The sequence below is a fragment of the Heliconius melpomene genome, chromosome 12, assembly GCF_056956725.1.
Source record: "Heliconius melpomene rosina isolate 202511_hmr_F chromosome 12, ASM5695672v1, whole genome shotgun sequence".
NCBI lineage: Eukaryota > Metazoa > Arthropoda > Insecta > Lepidoptera > Nymphalidae > Heliconius > Heliconius melpomene.
In genome coordinates this window covers 4924747-4941258 of record NC_140400.1, presented here as the reverse complement: position 1 = coordinate 4941258, position 16512 = coordinate 4924747, and the positions used below count along the sequence as shown (strand labels likewise).

General features: G+C 40.1%; 1 protein-coding gene and 5 non-coding genes across 6 annotated transcripts; 1 reads left to right on the top strand and 5 right to left on the bottom strand.

Moving 5' to 3' along the window:
* Positions 1-699: 699 nt before the first annotated feature.
* On the bottom strand, positions 700-15946 carry LOC146533542 (uncharacterized). Its single transcript, XM_085195336.1, has 14 exons — positions 15806-15946; positions 15450-15642; positions 14740-14812; positions 12866-12993; positions 12361-12432; positions 11610-11693; positions 11021-11066; positions 9908-10077; positions 9453-9520; positions 9018-9150; positions 8380-8489; positions 7725-7818; positions 1452-1574; positions 700-770 (listed from the first exon to the last, which is right to left on the bottom strand). The coding sequence occupies exons 1-14, from the start codon at positions 15944-15946 to the stop codon at positions 700-702; spliced, it is 1506 nt and encodes a 501-aa protein (XP_085051462.1).
* TRNAK-CUU (transfer RNA lysine (anticodon CUU)) lies at positions 10661-10733 on the top strand. Its single transcript has one exon. It is a non-coding gene; the product is annotated as a tRNA-Lys (tRNA).
* On the bottom strand, positions 13416-13488 carry TRNAK-CUU (transfer RNA lysine (anticodon CUU)). The gene has a single exon. It is a non-coding gene; the product is annotated as a tRNA-Lys (tRNA).
* Positions 13812-13884, bottom strand: TRNAK-CUU (transfer RNA lysine (anticodon CUU)). The gene has a single exon. It is a non-coding gene; the product is annotated as a tRNA-Lys (tRNA).
* On the bottom strand, positions 14208-14280 carry TRNAK-CUU (transfer RNA lysine (anticodon CUU)). Its single transcript has one exon. It is a non-coding gene; the product is annotated as a tRNA-Lys (tRNA).
* Positions 14604-14676, bottom strand: TRNAK-CUU (transfer RNA lysine (anticodon CUU)). Its single transcript has one exon. It is a non-coding gene; the product is annotated as a tRNA-Lys (tRNA).
* Positions 15947-16512: the final 566 nt, after the last annotated feature.

Below are 16512 nucleotides of genomic sequence, written 5' to 3'. Positions count from 1 at the left end.
AGCTGTTGTAATTCGCAAAGCGCATGCGCGGAAATTATGAGGGGGAACGGCAGGCAAGACTTGCGGGTTCGAATCACGATATCATTCATAGCTTTTTTTATATTATTTATTAAATATTTTCCTTTCCTTAGTTATTTCATAAAATTGTAATAGATGTTAAAAATATTGGACAACTAGTATTCCATCTTGCCAAATGGACATTAGTAGCAAATATTTTTAGGCAACGTAAGTATTGAACATCTCTCTATAGAGATGCTAACAACGTAAATAAATTGTAACAAGCTTATCTAAGAATATTTTAGTGACATTGAAAAAAAAATTAGACGTAATGTATATTTCAATTTACAACTTAGCAGTATTTAAGAAAACCGCGCCTATAGGAAAATTTTCTTTTAAAATTAATTCTGATATTACAATAATAATCTGATATTCTTCTGCACAAGGTATAGTAAAATAATGAAAAATATTATCTGTACATATATACTTTAAATATTTTATAAAAATAAATATAATTAAGGATGATGATAAATTAACACGTGTCTATTCTACATTCAAATATTAAAACAAACTCACATATGTAATGAAACATCCACACACTACTATATTTACAAAAAAAAATGAACGAGAAATAAAACCACGACAGAAAAGATTATAATCTATTTTTTTTAGTTTTCCATATTTCGTTTCGTATTATTTTATTTAGAACATTGATTTAGTAGGCATTGCCGCTTCGTATCCAGTCCTTTGCACTCGATTTTGAGCGAAGGGTGCTGTAAAAAGTAAATATCAAAAATCTTTATTTTTAATTTGGCCTAGGTATTTGGTATTATTTTTTATTATGGGAAGTAAGTAGCGTGAAACTTCCCGATAAATGAAAATAATTCAATCCCCCCAAGTGAGGATAGAATCCGCAATCCATGTGTTTAGCCTGACACTGTTCCTTTATATATATGTATTACTTATCCCTGTATATTGATTGTTTGATGAAAATGTAGATTTACTAGATCAAATTGGATTTTCCAACACACCAACATAATCAAAGTGAACCATGTTTACGTTTCCTCGTGTAAACATGACTTTAGTTCACGAGTTGTTTAACAAGGTGTGATTTAACGTTTTCCATTGTCTAGTTAAAAGTAAAGAAGTGAATCTTCAAAATGAAAGAAAATTTAAATATAAATGTTTATTAGACGCGTCCGCCGTAACGCAGTGGTTGTGAAACTCGCAACATGGTTGTGAGTTCTCTCCACAATAGGAGGAATTATTTTAATTTCCTCTTTCTGGTAACAAGATCAAACGCGGCGTTGAGTTCTGCAACTCACCACGAAAAGCACTCGAATACAAACGGTATATGTATAGTATGCAAGAAAAACATGAACCAGAAAAGTGTATATTGATGTGTGTTCTGTTATATTCTGTGGATGTTTAAGATATATTATTATTAAGCATACTTCTGCCCATTTGAATATCAGCTTTTTGCCTGTCGTCGTGAGACGCGAACACCACTTCCTTATAGTTGCCGTATCCATCGCACTCTATATCTGAACCCGTGCGACATTTTTCCCGAACACAATCTTTATTAGAAAATATAATATTTAAATACAAAACTATATAAAAATTATGTTAAAAAGGGTGTCTGTAAACTAGTTATGGGTTCATTTCCAATCGGGAAAATAAATTAACTTCATAAAAACTCGGTGTTTTTTTTTTTTTTTTTTTTTTTTTAACGCTGGGAAATGCAGTTTACGCAGACCGACAGAGCGGTACTGTGGGGCTCACCGGAGAATGAACCCGATACTACCCACTAAAACCCAGCGAGACCTACCCACCTAAGCAAGACGCCGCAGGATCGCTCACGCATTCCACTACGGCGACTCGGTGGAAAGCCCGCCTGTAGCGGACCACCGTCATATTATAGGTGACTCTCTAGGGTAAGGGGAGTTGGAGATGAGCGTACTGCCTTCTCCTATTCCCTAACCTGCGACGACGGAGCGGGCCTGCATTTGCGCCGGACTCGCGCTCCCGCTCCGCGGCCTCCTTTAATGCCATCACAGAATCGCAAAAGGAGACCATGGTAGACCAGTGCCTCTCACTATCTAGCATGGCCCCCACCACACTTGACAGTGAGAGATCTCTACCGACTACATCCATCAGCACATGGCGCTGTGGGGCCCAAGCAGAGCATTCGGCCAGTGTGTGATGCGCCGAATCCACCGGCGCATTGCACTCGTAACACGCTGGTGATACCTCCCGACGTGCAATCTGGTGCAGGTATTTACCAAAGCAACCGTGCCCTGTTAGTACCTGCACCAGTCGGAATGTCAAAACCCCAAAGTTTCTTTGGACCCAGCGTTTAAGGTGGGGGCGAACAGCTTCCACCGTCACCAAACCTGCCGCCGGAGACCTCAAGTCCAACTCCCATCGCCGCATCAGGGCTTCATCGGCTCTTCTCCTGATCCGCACGATATCCTCTGTCGATGGTCGTTCACCTCGCGACCGCTCAGTTATACGGAATGCGTGAACTCTAGCCAGTACCTCCGCCTGTAACTCCCAAGGAGGATCGCCCGCCAGGAGAGTAGCCGCCGTCCATGACACAGTACGGTAACCCCGAATAGCTCTTACCGCTATGACCCGCTGCGCTTTTCGCAATTGGATCCTGTTGCGAGCGGTAAGAGATTCAGCCCACACAGGAGCACCGTATAGCGCCATAGACCTCAACACGCCAACATAAAGCTGTCGGCATGTGGCATCAGGTCCTCCGACATTCGGTAATAGCCTACCGAGGGCCCCGGCGGTGTTCACAAGCTTCGGCACAAGCTGAGCGAAGTGTGAAGCAAACGACCATCGACTATCCAGGGTCAGACCCAGATATTTCATCTGACCTCGAATTTCCACATCCTGCCCCTGTATACGTAGAGTGGCTCCACGGGGAGGCCCCTTGCGCGGTCCATGAAAAAGCAGAGCTTCCGTTTTTACACTGGAAATCCTCAGGCCCAGTGCTTTAATGCGATCGACGACGTGGTGGATGCCGACTTCAGCTAAACGTGCTGCCTCACTGTAATTCCCTCCCCGGGCGGTAACAAGTGTGTCATCGGCGTAACAGATGACGCCCATACCGGGGGGCAGGCGACAACGTAGGAGCCAGTCGTATCCGAGATTCCACAGTATCGGGCCTAAAACCGACCCCTGTGGCACTCCGCAACCCACCCTTCGACGACCGATTTGACCGTCACTATCCGTCCATAACACCACTCTATTTTGAAGGTAGTTATTTAATAACCGCCGGAGATAGAAAGGCACACCATGATAACGAAGCGCCTCTCGTAACGTCTCGAACGGCAAGCTATTAAAAGCATTGACCACATCTAAGGATACGGCGAGAAGAACGTCCCCTTCTGCCGTAGCAGCCAATGACCGTGCCTTCAGGGCGTTCAGGGCGTCAATTGTAGAACGACCGGCCCTGAACCCGAACTGAGCCTCTGAGAGGCCCGGTCCTACCTCCTTTAGATGCTGTGTAAGACGCGCGGCAACGATCTTTTCCAAGATCTTGCCCGTCTCATTAAGCAACACGATGGGCCTGTATGCGGAAGATGAATCAGGTGGGCGACCCTCTTTGCGCAACAAGCATAGCCCTCCCTCCTTCCAGATCTTCGGGAACTTCCCAGACAATAGGCAATGGTCAAACAGTACCCGAAGATTATTTCCTAGGTACTCCAGTGCAAGACTTAGTACTTTCCCTGGAACTCCATCAGGTCCTGGGGCTGTCTTTTTGGACCTCAATCTAACAAGCGCCATCTTCATTTCCTCTTCAGAAATGGCGGGTACTTCTATTTCTCCATCGTGGATTGAGACAGGAGCCATCCTCGGTGGAATAAATTCAGGCGGCTCCGGAAAGAGCTGCGCAACAATATACTGCAAGAAGGCTGGGGGTAGGGTCTCCGTCACTGGAGGGCCATGCACACGCAATTTTTTCCGCGCAGCGAGATATGGACGTCCCCATGGATTTCTGTTTAATCCTGTCAGCAACTCTTCACGCGCAAGACGCTTCGCTAGGTCAATGCTGAGCTGCAGAGACTTCTTCTTTTCCCTGTAAACGGTTTTTAGGTGACTTTCGAGCACAGGGTCCAAACCGTTTCTTCTTCTGCACCTAATGTATGCTCGTCGGGCTCGGTGACATGCCTTCCGCAGATTCGCAATTTCGGGCGTCCACCAGTATACTTGGCGACGGACTGGACCTCGTCGAGCCCTTGGCATGGCCGCATCGCACACAGTCTTCATGATGTCACACATTCGACCCGCTAATACATCGACACTGAAGTCAGTCTCTTCCATAGTACCCTGATAGCACCAATTTGCAACAATGGCCGCCTCTTTAACCATGTCTACGTTGAGCCGACTAAGAGCCCATCTCGGGCATCTTCGTATCGGACCTACTGGCCGGGATACTACTACTGGCTGAGGGGAGACCTCGAACCTGATATAACGATGGTCTGACAAGGTCTCCACCTCCTTCTCAACTCTCCAATTTGTTACATTACGCGCGACAGCTGGGGTGGCAAATGTAAGATCCACCACAGAACCTCCATTGTGTCGCACGCAAGTAAACGCTGACCCTATGTTGAGCAAGGACAGCCCGGAAAGCAAAGCCCACACCTGGACCGCTTCTCCCTTACTGTTAGAGGTGGGATTGCCCCACGCCCGAGCCTTGGCGTTGAAGTCGCCGAGGACCAAAATTTTTCCATGTGACTGTCGGCAGATTGCAGCTCTGACGGAGTCAAGAAATGTCTCAAATTCCGCCAAGCTTCGGTTCGGAGAGAAATATATACCAACGATGACATAATTACTCCACCCTGCAACAACGTATCCGGAACCCCTTTCTAGGGGTGTGAGGGTAGATCCGTTATTGCCACCGGAAACGACGGTGACGGAGCCATCTAGGTCACCGATCCAATTGGTATTATCAGGGACCAGGTATGGTTCACAGACTACGGCAATGTCGACAGACCACTCTGCTATGGATTGAACAAGTAAGTCCTGAGCTCCAGTAGAGTGATTGACGTTCGCCTGTAAGAAATGTACTCGTCGTCGGTCCATTATGACATGGCATTTTCTTCTTGGGCTTGACAGCCTCGGATTCCAGGGGAGACCTCAATGCTTGAAGCCTCTGTCCCTTTGATAGGTGGTGGGTGGCAATCTGCACTACCCATTATATGCCCTGCTGGCCTTTTTGCGTCGGAGCATACCACGCATCGCGGTGTGGCTCGACAAGTTTGTAGCTTGTGCCCCTCACAGCCGCAACGGAAGCATAAGTGCTCTCTCACAACTGCTGAGGGACACCGCGGCCTTGTGTGACCTAGCGATAGGCATCTAAAGCAGCGCATAGGCCGTTCCTCCAGAACTTGGACCTTAGCCGAGCTCCACCCCACCAAAATCCGTCCCTTCTCCACTACAGTTTTGGCTGACTCACATGGGCATCGCACCACAGCTGAAATCATTCCTCTAGGTCCACGGAGTAAGTCAGAGACAGTAACGGCTTGAACTGGGCAGCCGCCGGTACACGCAACTGCCTCCACCACCTTTTCTTTAGTAACCGAATCGTCTAGGCCCACTAATCTCATGGAAGCGATTTTTTGTGGCCTGGTGACTACAGCCACTCCTTCTAGCACTACTTTCAGTCGCTCAGCTAACATGTCCGCATGCTCTGCTGAGTGCGATGCAGACAGTTCCAATAACCGGGCTCCTGACATTGTCTGGCGCACCGTAAGGCCCTCGGTGATACCCAGCTGCACTAAATTGACACTCTGCTGCGCTCGCTCTAGGGCTTGAGCATAAGAAACTCCTTTCCGTATCGCGTCTGTGGTCAATGTAACCATAACTGCCTTGGTGCGCGGTTGTTTGGCTACCTTAGGCCTGGACAGCTGTTTCTTCGCAGTTGTTGATGTCGTCGTTTTAACCGCAGAGTGGTTGTTAGAGGAAGATTTCTTTCCTTTTCTACTTCTCTTAACTACAGTGGACCAAGACCCACCTTCCACCTCCATATCCTCGTCGGCTGTGACCCTTAAATCTGCCTCTGGGCCAGATATTGGCGCATCTTCCCTGACTGTAGTCGTCTGACGTGGTCTGCGTCTGACTTCAGCCTCCTCTTCCACTAGATTCGCCGTAGTTGCCTTGTTTGTCTCTCTTTGACGCCGCTCATGAGCTAGTGGAGGACGTAAAGGTCTTACCGGCAAAAGACGTTTTTCGATGCTGGCAAAACGCGCGTCGATTAAAGTTCCCACAGTAGTGACTATTGTACGCTTCAGCTCTTCAAGAACTTCCTCTCTGATACTGTGAATCGGCGTAGGGACCGCTTGGGGCGACTTTTGCTTATCCGTTGACCTCAAGCCTTGCACATCATTTCTTTGAGACTGGAGCTTCGTTCGAAGTTTCTCCACTTCCCCAGTGAGGCGCAAATTTTCCTCGCGCACACGGCGCATTTCTTCGCTCTCAGTACGAGAGATGAGTGCCTCGATTATGTCATTGAAGACTGCAGCAGCGTCCTTAAGTTTGCGCACATATGTGCCCTTAAGATGGCCAGACTTCGTCGCTACTTCCAGAACGGACGCCACACTTTGTCCCGCATACATGCGCAAGTCCTCAGCTGAACACAGGGAAGTATCCCTTCTACCTTCGACCGCCGAATCGCTCTCTGCATCCGTCGTCTGAGCAGACTTGTTTTGTCTAGTCCAGTCTGAGAGACTCCTTTCAAAATCGTAGCCTTTCTCCCGTGCTTTTTCTGCACGGTTCCTCTGTTCTTTTCGAGCACGAGCTGTTTCAACTCCGCGAGCTTTCGGAGGCCTGCCTCTCTTCGCCGTATGGCATTTGGCGCCAGGCGTTGCCTCGGTTTCCGAACCAGAGTTGTTTTTCGTGGTCTTGCGCTTGTACCGTATATTCCGTATAACTCTCGAGTCCGAAGCGGACTCTAAAACTCCCACGTTATCGTCGTTTGTTGGGTTTGATTTATTGCTTTCCATATAGTTCCCACGAGTATGGGGGAAAAACAGTCCATCCAAGTAGTGCCCCCTGTACTTGGATAAGCCTAATACGCCACGGGTTTCGGCAGGTACCCTGGCGGGACCAGCAGTAGCGACTGAACATCCCATCAGCCATGCACCCCTCGCGCTGCTTCGCCGCTTGGGTTGGGGTAATTTTTTATAGAGGTTTTCTTCCTCGCGGTCCGGCCGGTGAAGGCAAGACCTCGGTCCCATGCGTGGCCGCGAGACATGACCACAGACACCGCTCACGGGATTACGAAAAGGACGGAGAGCACTGCTCTGTCCGACGGCGGGATAAGCGCACGCCGAACCCGCCATACCTCCACAATGACCTAGCGCGTACGCGCGGAGCCATCATAGGGGTCCCTCCCTATATTGCGCTCACGGGACAACTCTTACAATACAGAGCGCCGGAGCGCATTCCCGCGTGTCGGTCTATTAGCCGCGACGAGCAGCAGCACCACGACTGTGATGCTGCTGCCCGTCCCGTTGCCCAGGGTGCTCCACGAGGAGGTAACCGACATAGCACCCCCGGTGTTGCGTCAACCGCAATGTCTAGCTATTTATGAAGTGCTGCCAAGTTTACCTTAAATAAGTAATTAACGTAAGTTTGACTCTTACGTAGGAAGAACTTTAGTAAGCAAGTAAAGTTTCTAATATTATATTGCACTATTAGTTTATAATTCTAACCACAATTCATGTTAGACACTTCCACTCTTGGTACTTTAATTCCTTGAATGAAGGAGCCATCTTCTAAAGCACAGTAACAAGCAAATCTTCGGCACTGCCAAATGAGATTATAAAAATTAAAAATATTTTTTTAGCTTCACGCTGCATCCCGCATATTGCAGGGTAGGCAATAGACATATAACTGATAAGAAAAAATGTTTTGTATCAACCCAAAAAAGGTAATACCATAGCATTCATGTATGACGCCATACGAAATTTCCTATAAAGCGAATTTTCCCCAAGGTTGTCATAACATTGAAAGTTTGCCAAACAATAAATGGATTGACGCAAAGACCGTACCTATAGGAAAATATCAAAAAATATTTTTAAACAGAAAGAATATCATTACACAAATCTATACTTCTGTACTTCTATCTATACTATAAAATACAAATCTGAAGAGTTTGTTGGGTTGAAAGAATTAATCATTCGTAATTTCATTTAGTGCTGGATAATCAATTAATCAATACTATATTACATCACCTTAATCGTTTAGATGAGAACCCTAGTAGGTACAATAAAGTGGTGCCCTAGACCACTTTATTTCATCGAGTGGGGATCGAACCCACAAAAAGAAAAAAACAAGAAAAAATAGGAAATAAGAAAGACTACAAACCTGTATAGGAGCATAAAGCCACAGCGGAGTACATTGAGGAGCGTTGTAATGAAGATGGCCGTCTTTGCCGTATTTCTTTTTGAAATACTTTAACTCCTTCTTACAAGGTTCTAGAAATAATTTAATTGATAATACATACACTTTGTACAAACAATATATTTATTATACATATACTTTATGATTATTAGATTTATTATGCATATATTTCGACTGGATGCGGAAGGCGGAGGATCGGGAGCTTTGGCGCACCCTGGGAGAGGCCTATGTCCAGCAGTGGACCCGAATAGGCTGACTTGACTTGATGATATACTTTAAAATGCTTGGATGACTTGGGAGAAATACCTTAAACTTTATTTTAGCTTCACACACCTCCTATGTACATTATAGCATACCCTGCTATAATGTAGGCGTTAAGAGTTAAGACACTCCCTGTGTGTGCTTGTCATAAAGTTTTTTAAAAATTGCATAAGCATAATATTCAGCCTTACTCCAATAGAGAAAGAGGAGATTGAGAGCACTAATTTTGCTGTGACAGAACCTAATCCCCTATTTTGTTTAATCATACTGTGAGAACAAAATTAATCATATTTTTGTTAGATGGTTATAATGGTTTTGTATGAAATATATTAAATAATAACCATATGGTTCTAGCCCTTCGTCCCTTTTCCTTCTCATTCCAGCGGGCATTTGTATCGAATGTATGTCTTGACAAATACCTTGTCTACATACGAGACCGTCATCGCATCCTGGCTCTAAGAATTCTTCTTCTACCTATAGGTAAAACATATTTTTGAGTTTAAGTTGTAACTCAAACTCAAAAATATCTATTAGTTAAGTAGTAGGTATTTGGGTAGCATACATTTTAATTATTATTGCTTTGGAGAATAGAGTCAACCCACATATTATTATAATTTTTTTAGCTTCTCGCTCTATCCCGCACATACCACGGTAGGCAGAGGGAATCTGGGAGTCTACGTTTGCATTTTATCTATAATGTTATTTGAATGATATCTTTCAAACTAAACGATATATTTTTTAGGAAAATGGTTAAAATATATTAATAAAAACCTTACTTCGATTTCTTTTGTTCCATTGGCAAAATGTACAGTCTTCTTAAACTCTGCACATTTCTGATTTAGTTCTATAATACATAATATATGACGTTACTTACAAGAAAAGAAACAATGTCAATACTACAAAAACTAATGATTTCTTTATCAAAAACTAACATTACGACAACGTAATAGGTTCTTTAGCGAGTATCGCGGTACTCAACAAACAACCTGCAGAATTTGGCAGAAGGTGAGGAGCGGAGTGTTTTAACACTAGGCTACCTCGGTCTACTCTGCTAAATGCGGGATAAAATATTTGTATTGGATTATCTTTTTAAAAAAGATTTTGGAAGGATTATTATTACCCACTGTAACTGTACGCAAAATTACCTCCAGCACTTAGAGTTAGAATATTTCATATACCTATCATACAAAATTCTTAATTCATTTTATATTAAATACTACAATATACTAACGTTGATAAGAACTACACTTTCCGCAACAATTACAGGTCTCTTTATCAGGTAAAAAAGCTCCCGGAAGGCATTCCCTCTCTTTGACGAGACCCCCTCGGCACTCGATACCGTTGCAGGAAATAGGACAGTCGTTGATATTTGAGGGTACTTCGTAGCGATAATTACGGCGACTAGAATTAATAATAATAAAAACAAGGAAATTTTAATTTAATTATTTTAATAATAAGGAGGAGAAGCCAGTCGTAACGAACGCGACTGGTTGCGGATTCGATTTCCACTCGAGCAAATGAAATATTTAATATTTTCATATTTTGACTTTGTTGTGCAGACAAATGGACGGCGTTGAATTCCACCAATGAACAAGCTACGTAATGTGTGCATTGCGTTAAAAAGAAAGAACAGAATGTCGACACACTATATTATCTCTGCTTAGTGTACGAAACTCTAAAACCATATCATACGAGAAGAAATATATTTGTAGCTACACACACTTGTGTATTTTTTTTGGGTTCATGGGAATCGAACCCACGACCTATAGCTTTTAGAGTCGCACGTTTGGCTGCTTGCCCCTGCACCACGACGGCTTCGAAGAAGAAGATTTAATTTATATTTTGCTTAAAAGTTTTGGTACAAATAGACTGCAAAGTTGTACCATTGTTAACTTTATAAAAATTAACGTTATTAAAAAAAACTAAGCTTGGATTACTTTGAATGAAAATGCTTGCAATAGTAACATTTAGAAAATATATAACAGCCCGGCTAGCTCAGTCGGTAGAGCATGAGACTCTTAATCTCAGGGTCGTGGGTTCGAGCCCCACGTTGGGCGACTGTTTTAATTTTATATACTTCTAGTTTTATTATTTTATTAAAAACTAATATATATACATAATTATATATTACAATAATTAATTAATACAATACACTATATATTTTCATGGTAACTGATATATTCTTATACAAGTAGGTCATTTGTCAACGCAACGACTCTCAAGAATTCGTCGGACAGTGAGGAATAGAATGGAAGTATCTCAATGGGAGATGGAGTATCTGAACACTAGGTTTCCCAGGTTCTTAAGTTCTTCGTACTAACTTGATAATTGAACACACACTCACGGACTCAATGTGTCTCTGGGAAGTGCGGGTACCGATACGGGAACACCTGGCAATGAAAAAATATATTGTTAAACTAGCTTTTCACTCGCGGCTTTGCCTGCGTGTTTTATTTATTATTATTTATACTAATTAAAAGTTTTATATTATTAAAGTTATATATTTTTCTCATGTTTTTAGTGAATGCAAATAAAATGTAATTTATCATATATTTTGGTGAAATCTGGAATTTGACTACCGAAATAAGCAGAAAGTGTAAAAAAGCGACAACTGTCTCGATGATTAGCACACTAGAAATATGCAAAGTAAGACACTAATTCTTAAAATTTAACAATATAATTTTTACAATTTATAGTTATAGTTACTGATTGTATCCCATATTTAGCCAGGTAGGCAGAGAGTACCTAGCGTCAAAACAATCCGTTCTCCGCTTTCCTCCCAAAGATGAAAAAGAAAGATGGAGATATAGCGTGTTGAAAGGATTGAACTTATTCATTTCCCCGAATAGTATCGAACCCACGACTAAACCGTTACAGTTAGTACAGTTTGTTGTCTTTATTGTTTTAGTTTTATTGAATTTAAAACCATTTACACCGTCGTAACACAGCGTCGCAACGTAGCGCCCTCTTCTCTTGTTCAGGGTGACCCCAATACGGATTGCAGCCAGCTCTAAAATCTAAGTAAAATAAAAGTATAATTGGGTAAATTTTACTTTTATAAGATATTTTTGTAATAATTGCAACGAAAATTCCTATTTTTCCAATTTTATTCCAATATTATTACTTTTTAAAGTATGTAAGAAAAAGAATTTATGTTGAAAAGATTTGGATAATAAATTTTAATAGTGTACTTATACAGTGTCGTTTACGTGGTAACGTGAGTTCGATAATAATAGTCATTTTGATTTAGCCTTGTTTTTAGTCAAATTTGACGTTTTCTATTATAACCAAGGCGAGTAATGTGGTGTCTTTCTCGAGGGGACTGATTTGAAAATAATTATATATTTTTTTAAATTACTTATATAAATTATATTGTTCTGTTTACAAATATAACTAACAGCATTAACATCAAGTCCGAAAAAAAATGTATGAGGCCAGTCGTGGCGTAGGGGCACAAGCGTATTTGGCTTTAAGCGCGACAAATTGTAAGTTCGACAGCCACTCGAGGAAATGAAATATTTAATATTATAATCTCGTTCTGGCTGCCGCGGCCAAGCGTGGTTTTCCGTTTTTGTCACGCAATGCCTCCAGAATTCGGGAGTAAGTGGCGAGAGCAGTGTTTTAACACTAGGCTCCCTCTGCGTAAAAGAAAAAAAAAATTATATAATGTCACCAAAATAATACCAATTGTTGTAAGAGGTAGATATTCTTCTGTATCAAAGTGATATTCATCTTCAATGCAAGATTGGTCTAACTCTATAAATAAAACAATATTAGAAAATATATATTATAGAAAACGTGAACATAGGGGGACTCGTCTTAGCACGCGGCTTCCTGTTGCGCTTCGTTAATTTTGTCGTTAATTAACACTTAAAAATGATTTATATTGAAATTATAAAATTAACTAAAAAATCCTTTCATTGGTATATATTTGATCGTTTAGATTAATTAAGACTGGTTCTAAATGTAGGTACATCCAATGAGCTAAAGCAATATTAAAGATATAACAAATGTTTATTGAATATAAGAAAATCTATGAAAAAATGTAGGGCATTGTTTGATATCTTTACCTGTATACCATGTAGCCTAATAAATAATAAAATAATGTGCGTAATCATTTTCTCAAGTGAGAATTGACCCCATAACCAACACGTGAAACAGACAGAAAAATAATAAATATAATAAAAACCTCTATAAAAGATGCATTCGTCGCAACATCTACACGCTTTATAGTCCGCTGGTAGGAACATCGCTCGCCATTTACCATATTTTTTATCACAATAAGTACGATATTCATTTGGTAAAACTTTTCGTTCTCTGTAAAAGTTATTGTGAAATATTTCAATTGATAATTTTAAAATATATATCAGGATAATGTTCCCTTTCATCGTTCCCACCTATGTTCCGCACTCCGTTCCCAGCGTATCACTGAATAAACGCGACATTGCGTGTTGAGTGGGGGATCAGAACGCCGCACTTTGTCTTATTACCAGAGCGAGGAAATTAAAATATTAAACAATTCATTCTCCCGAGTGAATATGGAAGCCACACTTTCGTGTTTATAGTCAGTCTCCATATCTCTCTTCGCCACAACGCGACGGCCACAAACAAGAAGAATAAGAAGCTTTTTCACTTTGCATAATATGATCTTAGAAATATTTCTGACGCAGAACTTAAAAGGTTATATCTAAATATTAAAAGCTCAATTTTATAAAATGTTAGAGAATAAAAAACGTGATCGCCCAACGTGGGGCTCGAACCCACGACCCTGAGATTAAGAGTCTCATGCTCTACCGACTGAGCTAGCCGGGCTGTGAGATATTAACTCAATTATCATGTTACTAAATATTAGAGTATTCTTTTTGATTTTTTATGTTGTTGAATGGTGGAACTCAACGCTGCGCTTTGACTGCCATGACGACAACAAGTGGGGATCGAACCCACACCCATCGCATTAACAGTCAAACGCTATCCCTTTGCGCTACGACGATTATAGCAATATTATCCTTATATCAACATTTCATCAATTTCCTTACAGTACGTACATAATTAAAAATATAGTATGTGCTGTATTCATTGCTAATTAATATTATATAATAATAATTAATATTATAATTTTATAAAAATAATACAGTCGCCCAACGTGGGGCTCGAACCCACGACCCTGTGATTAAGAGTCTCATGCTCTACCGACTGAGCTAGCCGGGCTGTGAGATATTAACTCAATTATCATGTTACTAAATATTAGAGTATTCTTTTTGATTTTTTATGTTGTTGAATGGTGGAACTCAACGCTGCGCTTTGACTGCCATGACGACAACAAGTGGGGATCGAACCCACACCCATCGCATTAACAGTCAAACGCTATCCCTTTGCGCTACGACGATTATAGCAATATTATCCTTATATCAACATTTCATCAATTTCCTTACAGTACGTACATAATTAAAAATATAGTATGTGCTGTATTCATTGCTAATTAATATTATATAATAATAATTAATATTATAATTTTATAAAAATAATACAGTCGCCCAACGTGGGGCTCGAACCCACGACCCTGAGATTAAGAGTCTCATGCTCTACCGACTGAGCTAGCCGGGCTGTGAGATATTAACTCAATTATCATGTTACTAAATATTAGAGTATTCTTTTTGATTTTTTATGTTGTTGAATGGTGGAACTCAACGCTGCGCTTTGACTGCCATGACGACAACAAGTGGGGATCGAACCCACACCCATCGCATTAACAGTCAAACGCTATCCCTTTGCGCTACGACGATTATAGCAATATTATCCTTATATCAACATTTCATCAATTTCCTTACAGTACGTACATAATTAAAAATATAGTATGTGCTGTATTCATTGCTAATTAATATTATATAATAATAATTAATATTATAATTTTATAAAAATAATACAGTCGCCCAACGTGGGGCTCGAACCCACGACCCTGAGATTAAGAGTCTCATGCTCTACCGACTGAGCTAGCCGGGCTGTTGATTTTTTTTTCTAAATTTGCAAATAGAAAAAGAACTATTAAAGTAAAACTACACTTACATACAAGAATCACGAAACAATTCGCACTCAGTAAAATTATTAAAGCGTGGACATTGAGGACATAATTGATAATCTAAAACATAAAGATTTCATGAGTACATGTTGTGAAATTACTATTATTTTTTAAGTATGTTTATATAAGTAACTTGATTGAATTATAATATTAAAGCTTCTCGACTTAGGACTTTGACCCATTTGAGACTTGCATACAAAATAGTGCTAGGTTTTGTCCAAATATAAACCAAGTAAAAAAATAATTATGATAAAAATAATTTAATGTAAATTTGCATTGAATTGAATTACAAAAAAAAGAGGAAAGAAAAGAACAAATAATAAACCTAAATTTCACAAAACTCTCGACAAAAATTTTACAGTATTGTACACAACATAATACGAAATGTAGAGTCACTTTCATTTTCATCCATAACAAAATATTTATTTACCTATTTCATGTTTAGTAAATAGATAAATAAATATTGTATGTATTAAGAATTACGTCACCGTTCTCTATTATAGCTTATGCCTTATTTCGTATTTCAGAGTAAGCAGAGCGAATATTAAGGCACACTATTCTCCATTTTCCGTTCGAATTCAAGGCATTGAGTGTAGAGTGACGGAACTTAACGCCGCTCTCTTCCTTGACGGAATAATGATGGCTAAAGTCATAAATGTAAATATTCAAATTCATATTATATTTAATGTAAGCTTACCATAAGTGCCTCTACAGATTGGTCTAACATTGCGCCTACTAGGAATATGTACTAAAGTTTTATCAGAGTTCTTCTCGCATTTCTCGTAATCTATATCGACGTCGATGTTTTTTACTAACGACAATATTTCAGTTTCCCGCCAATATTCGCTGGTGTCTTTGATTGGATTTATTAACATTATGAATGGAAGGAACTAAATAAAGAAGTGAATTATTTTATTTTTATACATTGTAGTTGTAAGATTCATTTAAATGTAATATCAAAAGAATTTAATATCATTGATATGTATTATATGAATTAGTTCTTCATTACTATTATACACGTACTAAATATTGCACAAAATATATGCATTATACCTTTAAAGAGTCGTTCAAAATATTCTTATTTTCATTAATTTTATGATTCATAGAAAGCACTGGTATTTGAGATATGGCTAGAATGTTTTTGAATCCGCAAGAACATAAAGTGGCGAATGAAAGTAAAAGTAATATCTTCATATTGTATGTACAAAATAAAAACGATTTTTTATTCTTCTGTCACAATGTTTTCCTTCTGTAATGTCTTGATTTGAGTTTTTTTTAATTTGCTGGCTTTGAAATAAACCTTTTCATAATCTTCTTTCTTTTTATAGGTTTTATTTCATATCAGTAATGATGTAAAAAAGTAGATTATACGGTGGTTATAAAATATATAATATTGAATTCATAAAATTCAAAAGATATATTTTACAATATACCGTTTTTTTTATTTTTATTCATCTTTGGAGACCGTCGTGCAAGTGACTGTATAGACGACGGCTATGGGTTCGATTCTCGGGAGGATGAAACAAAAAGCACTTTTATACTTTCATTTATTCGCTGTTGTATCGATTCAAAGCGCGGCGTTGAGTTTCACCACTGAACAAGGAATGCCTCAAGAATACGGCAGAAAGTAGGGAATGAAAGTATCTTAATATTAATGTGGAAAGAAGCGTCTTAACATCCCCATTCAGCCTATCCTGCTTAGTGTAAGGATACAGCGTGAAGTTAATTTTTTTTTTTTAAATTTTTTTTACTTGTATGCA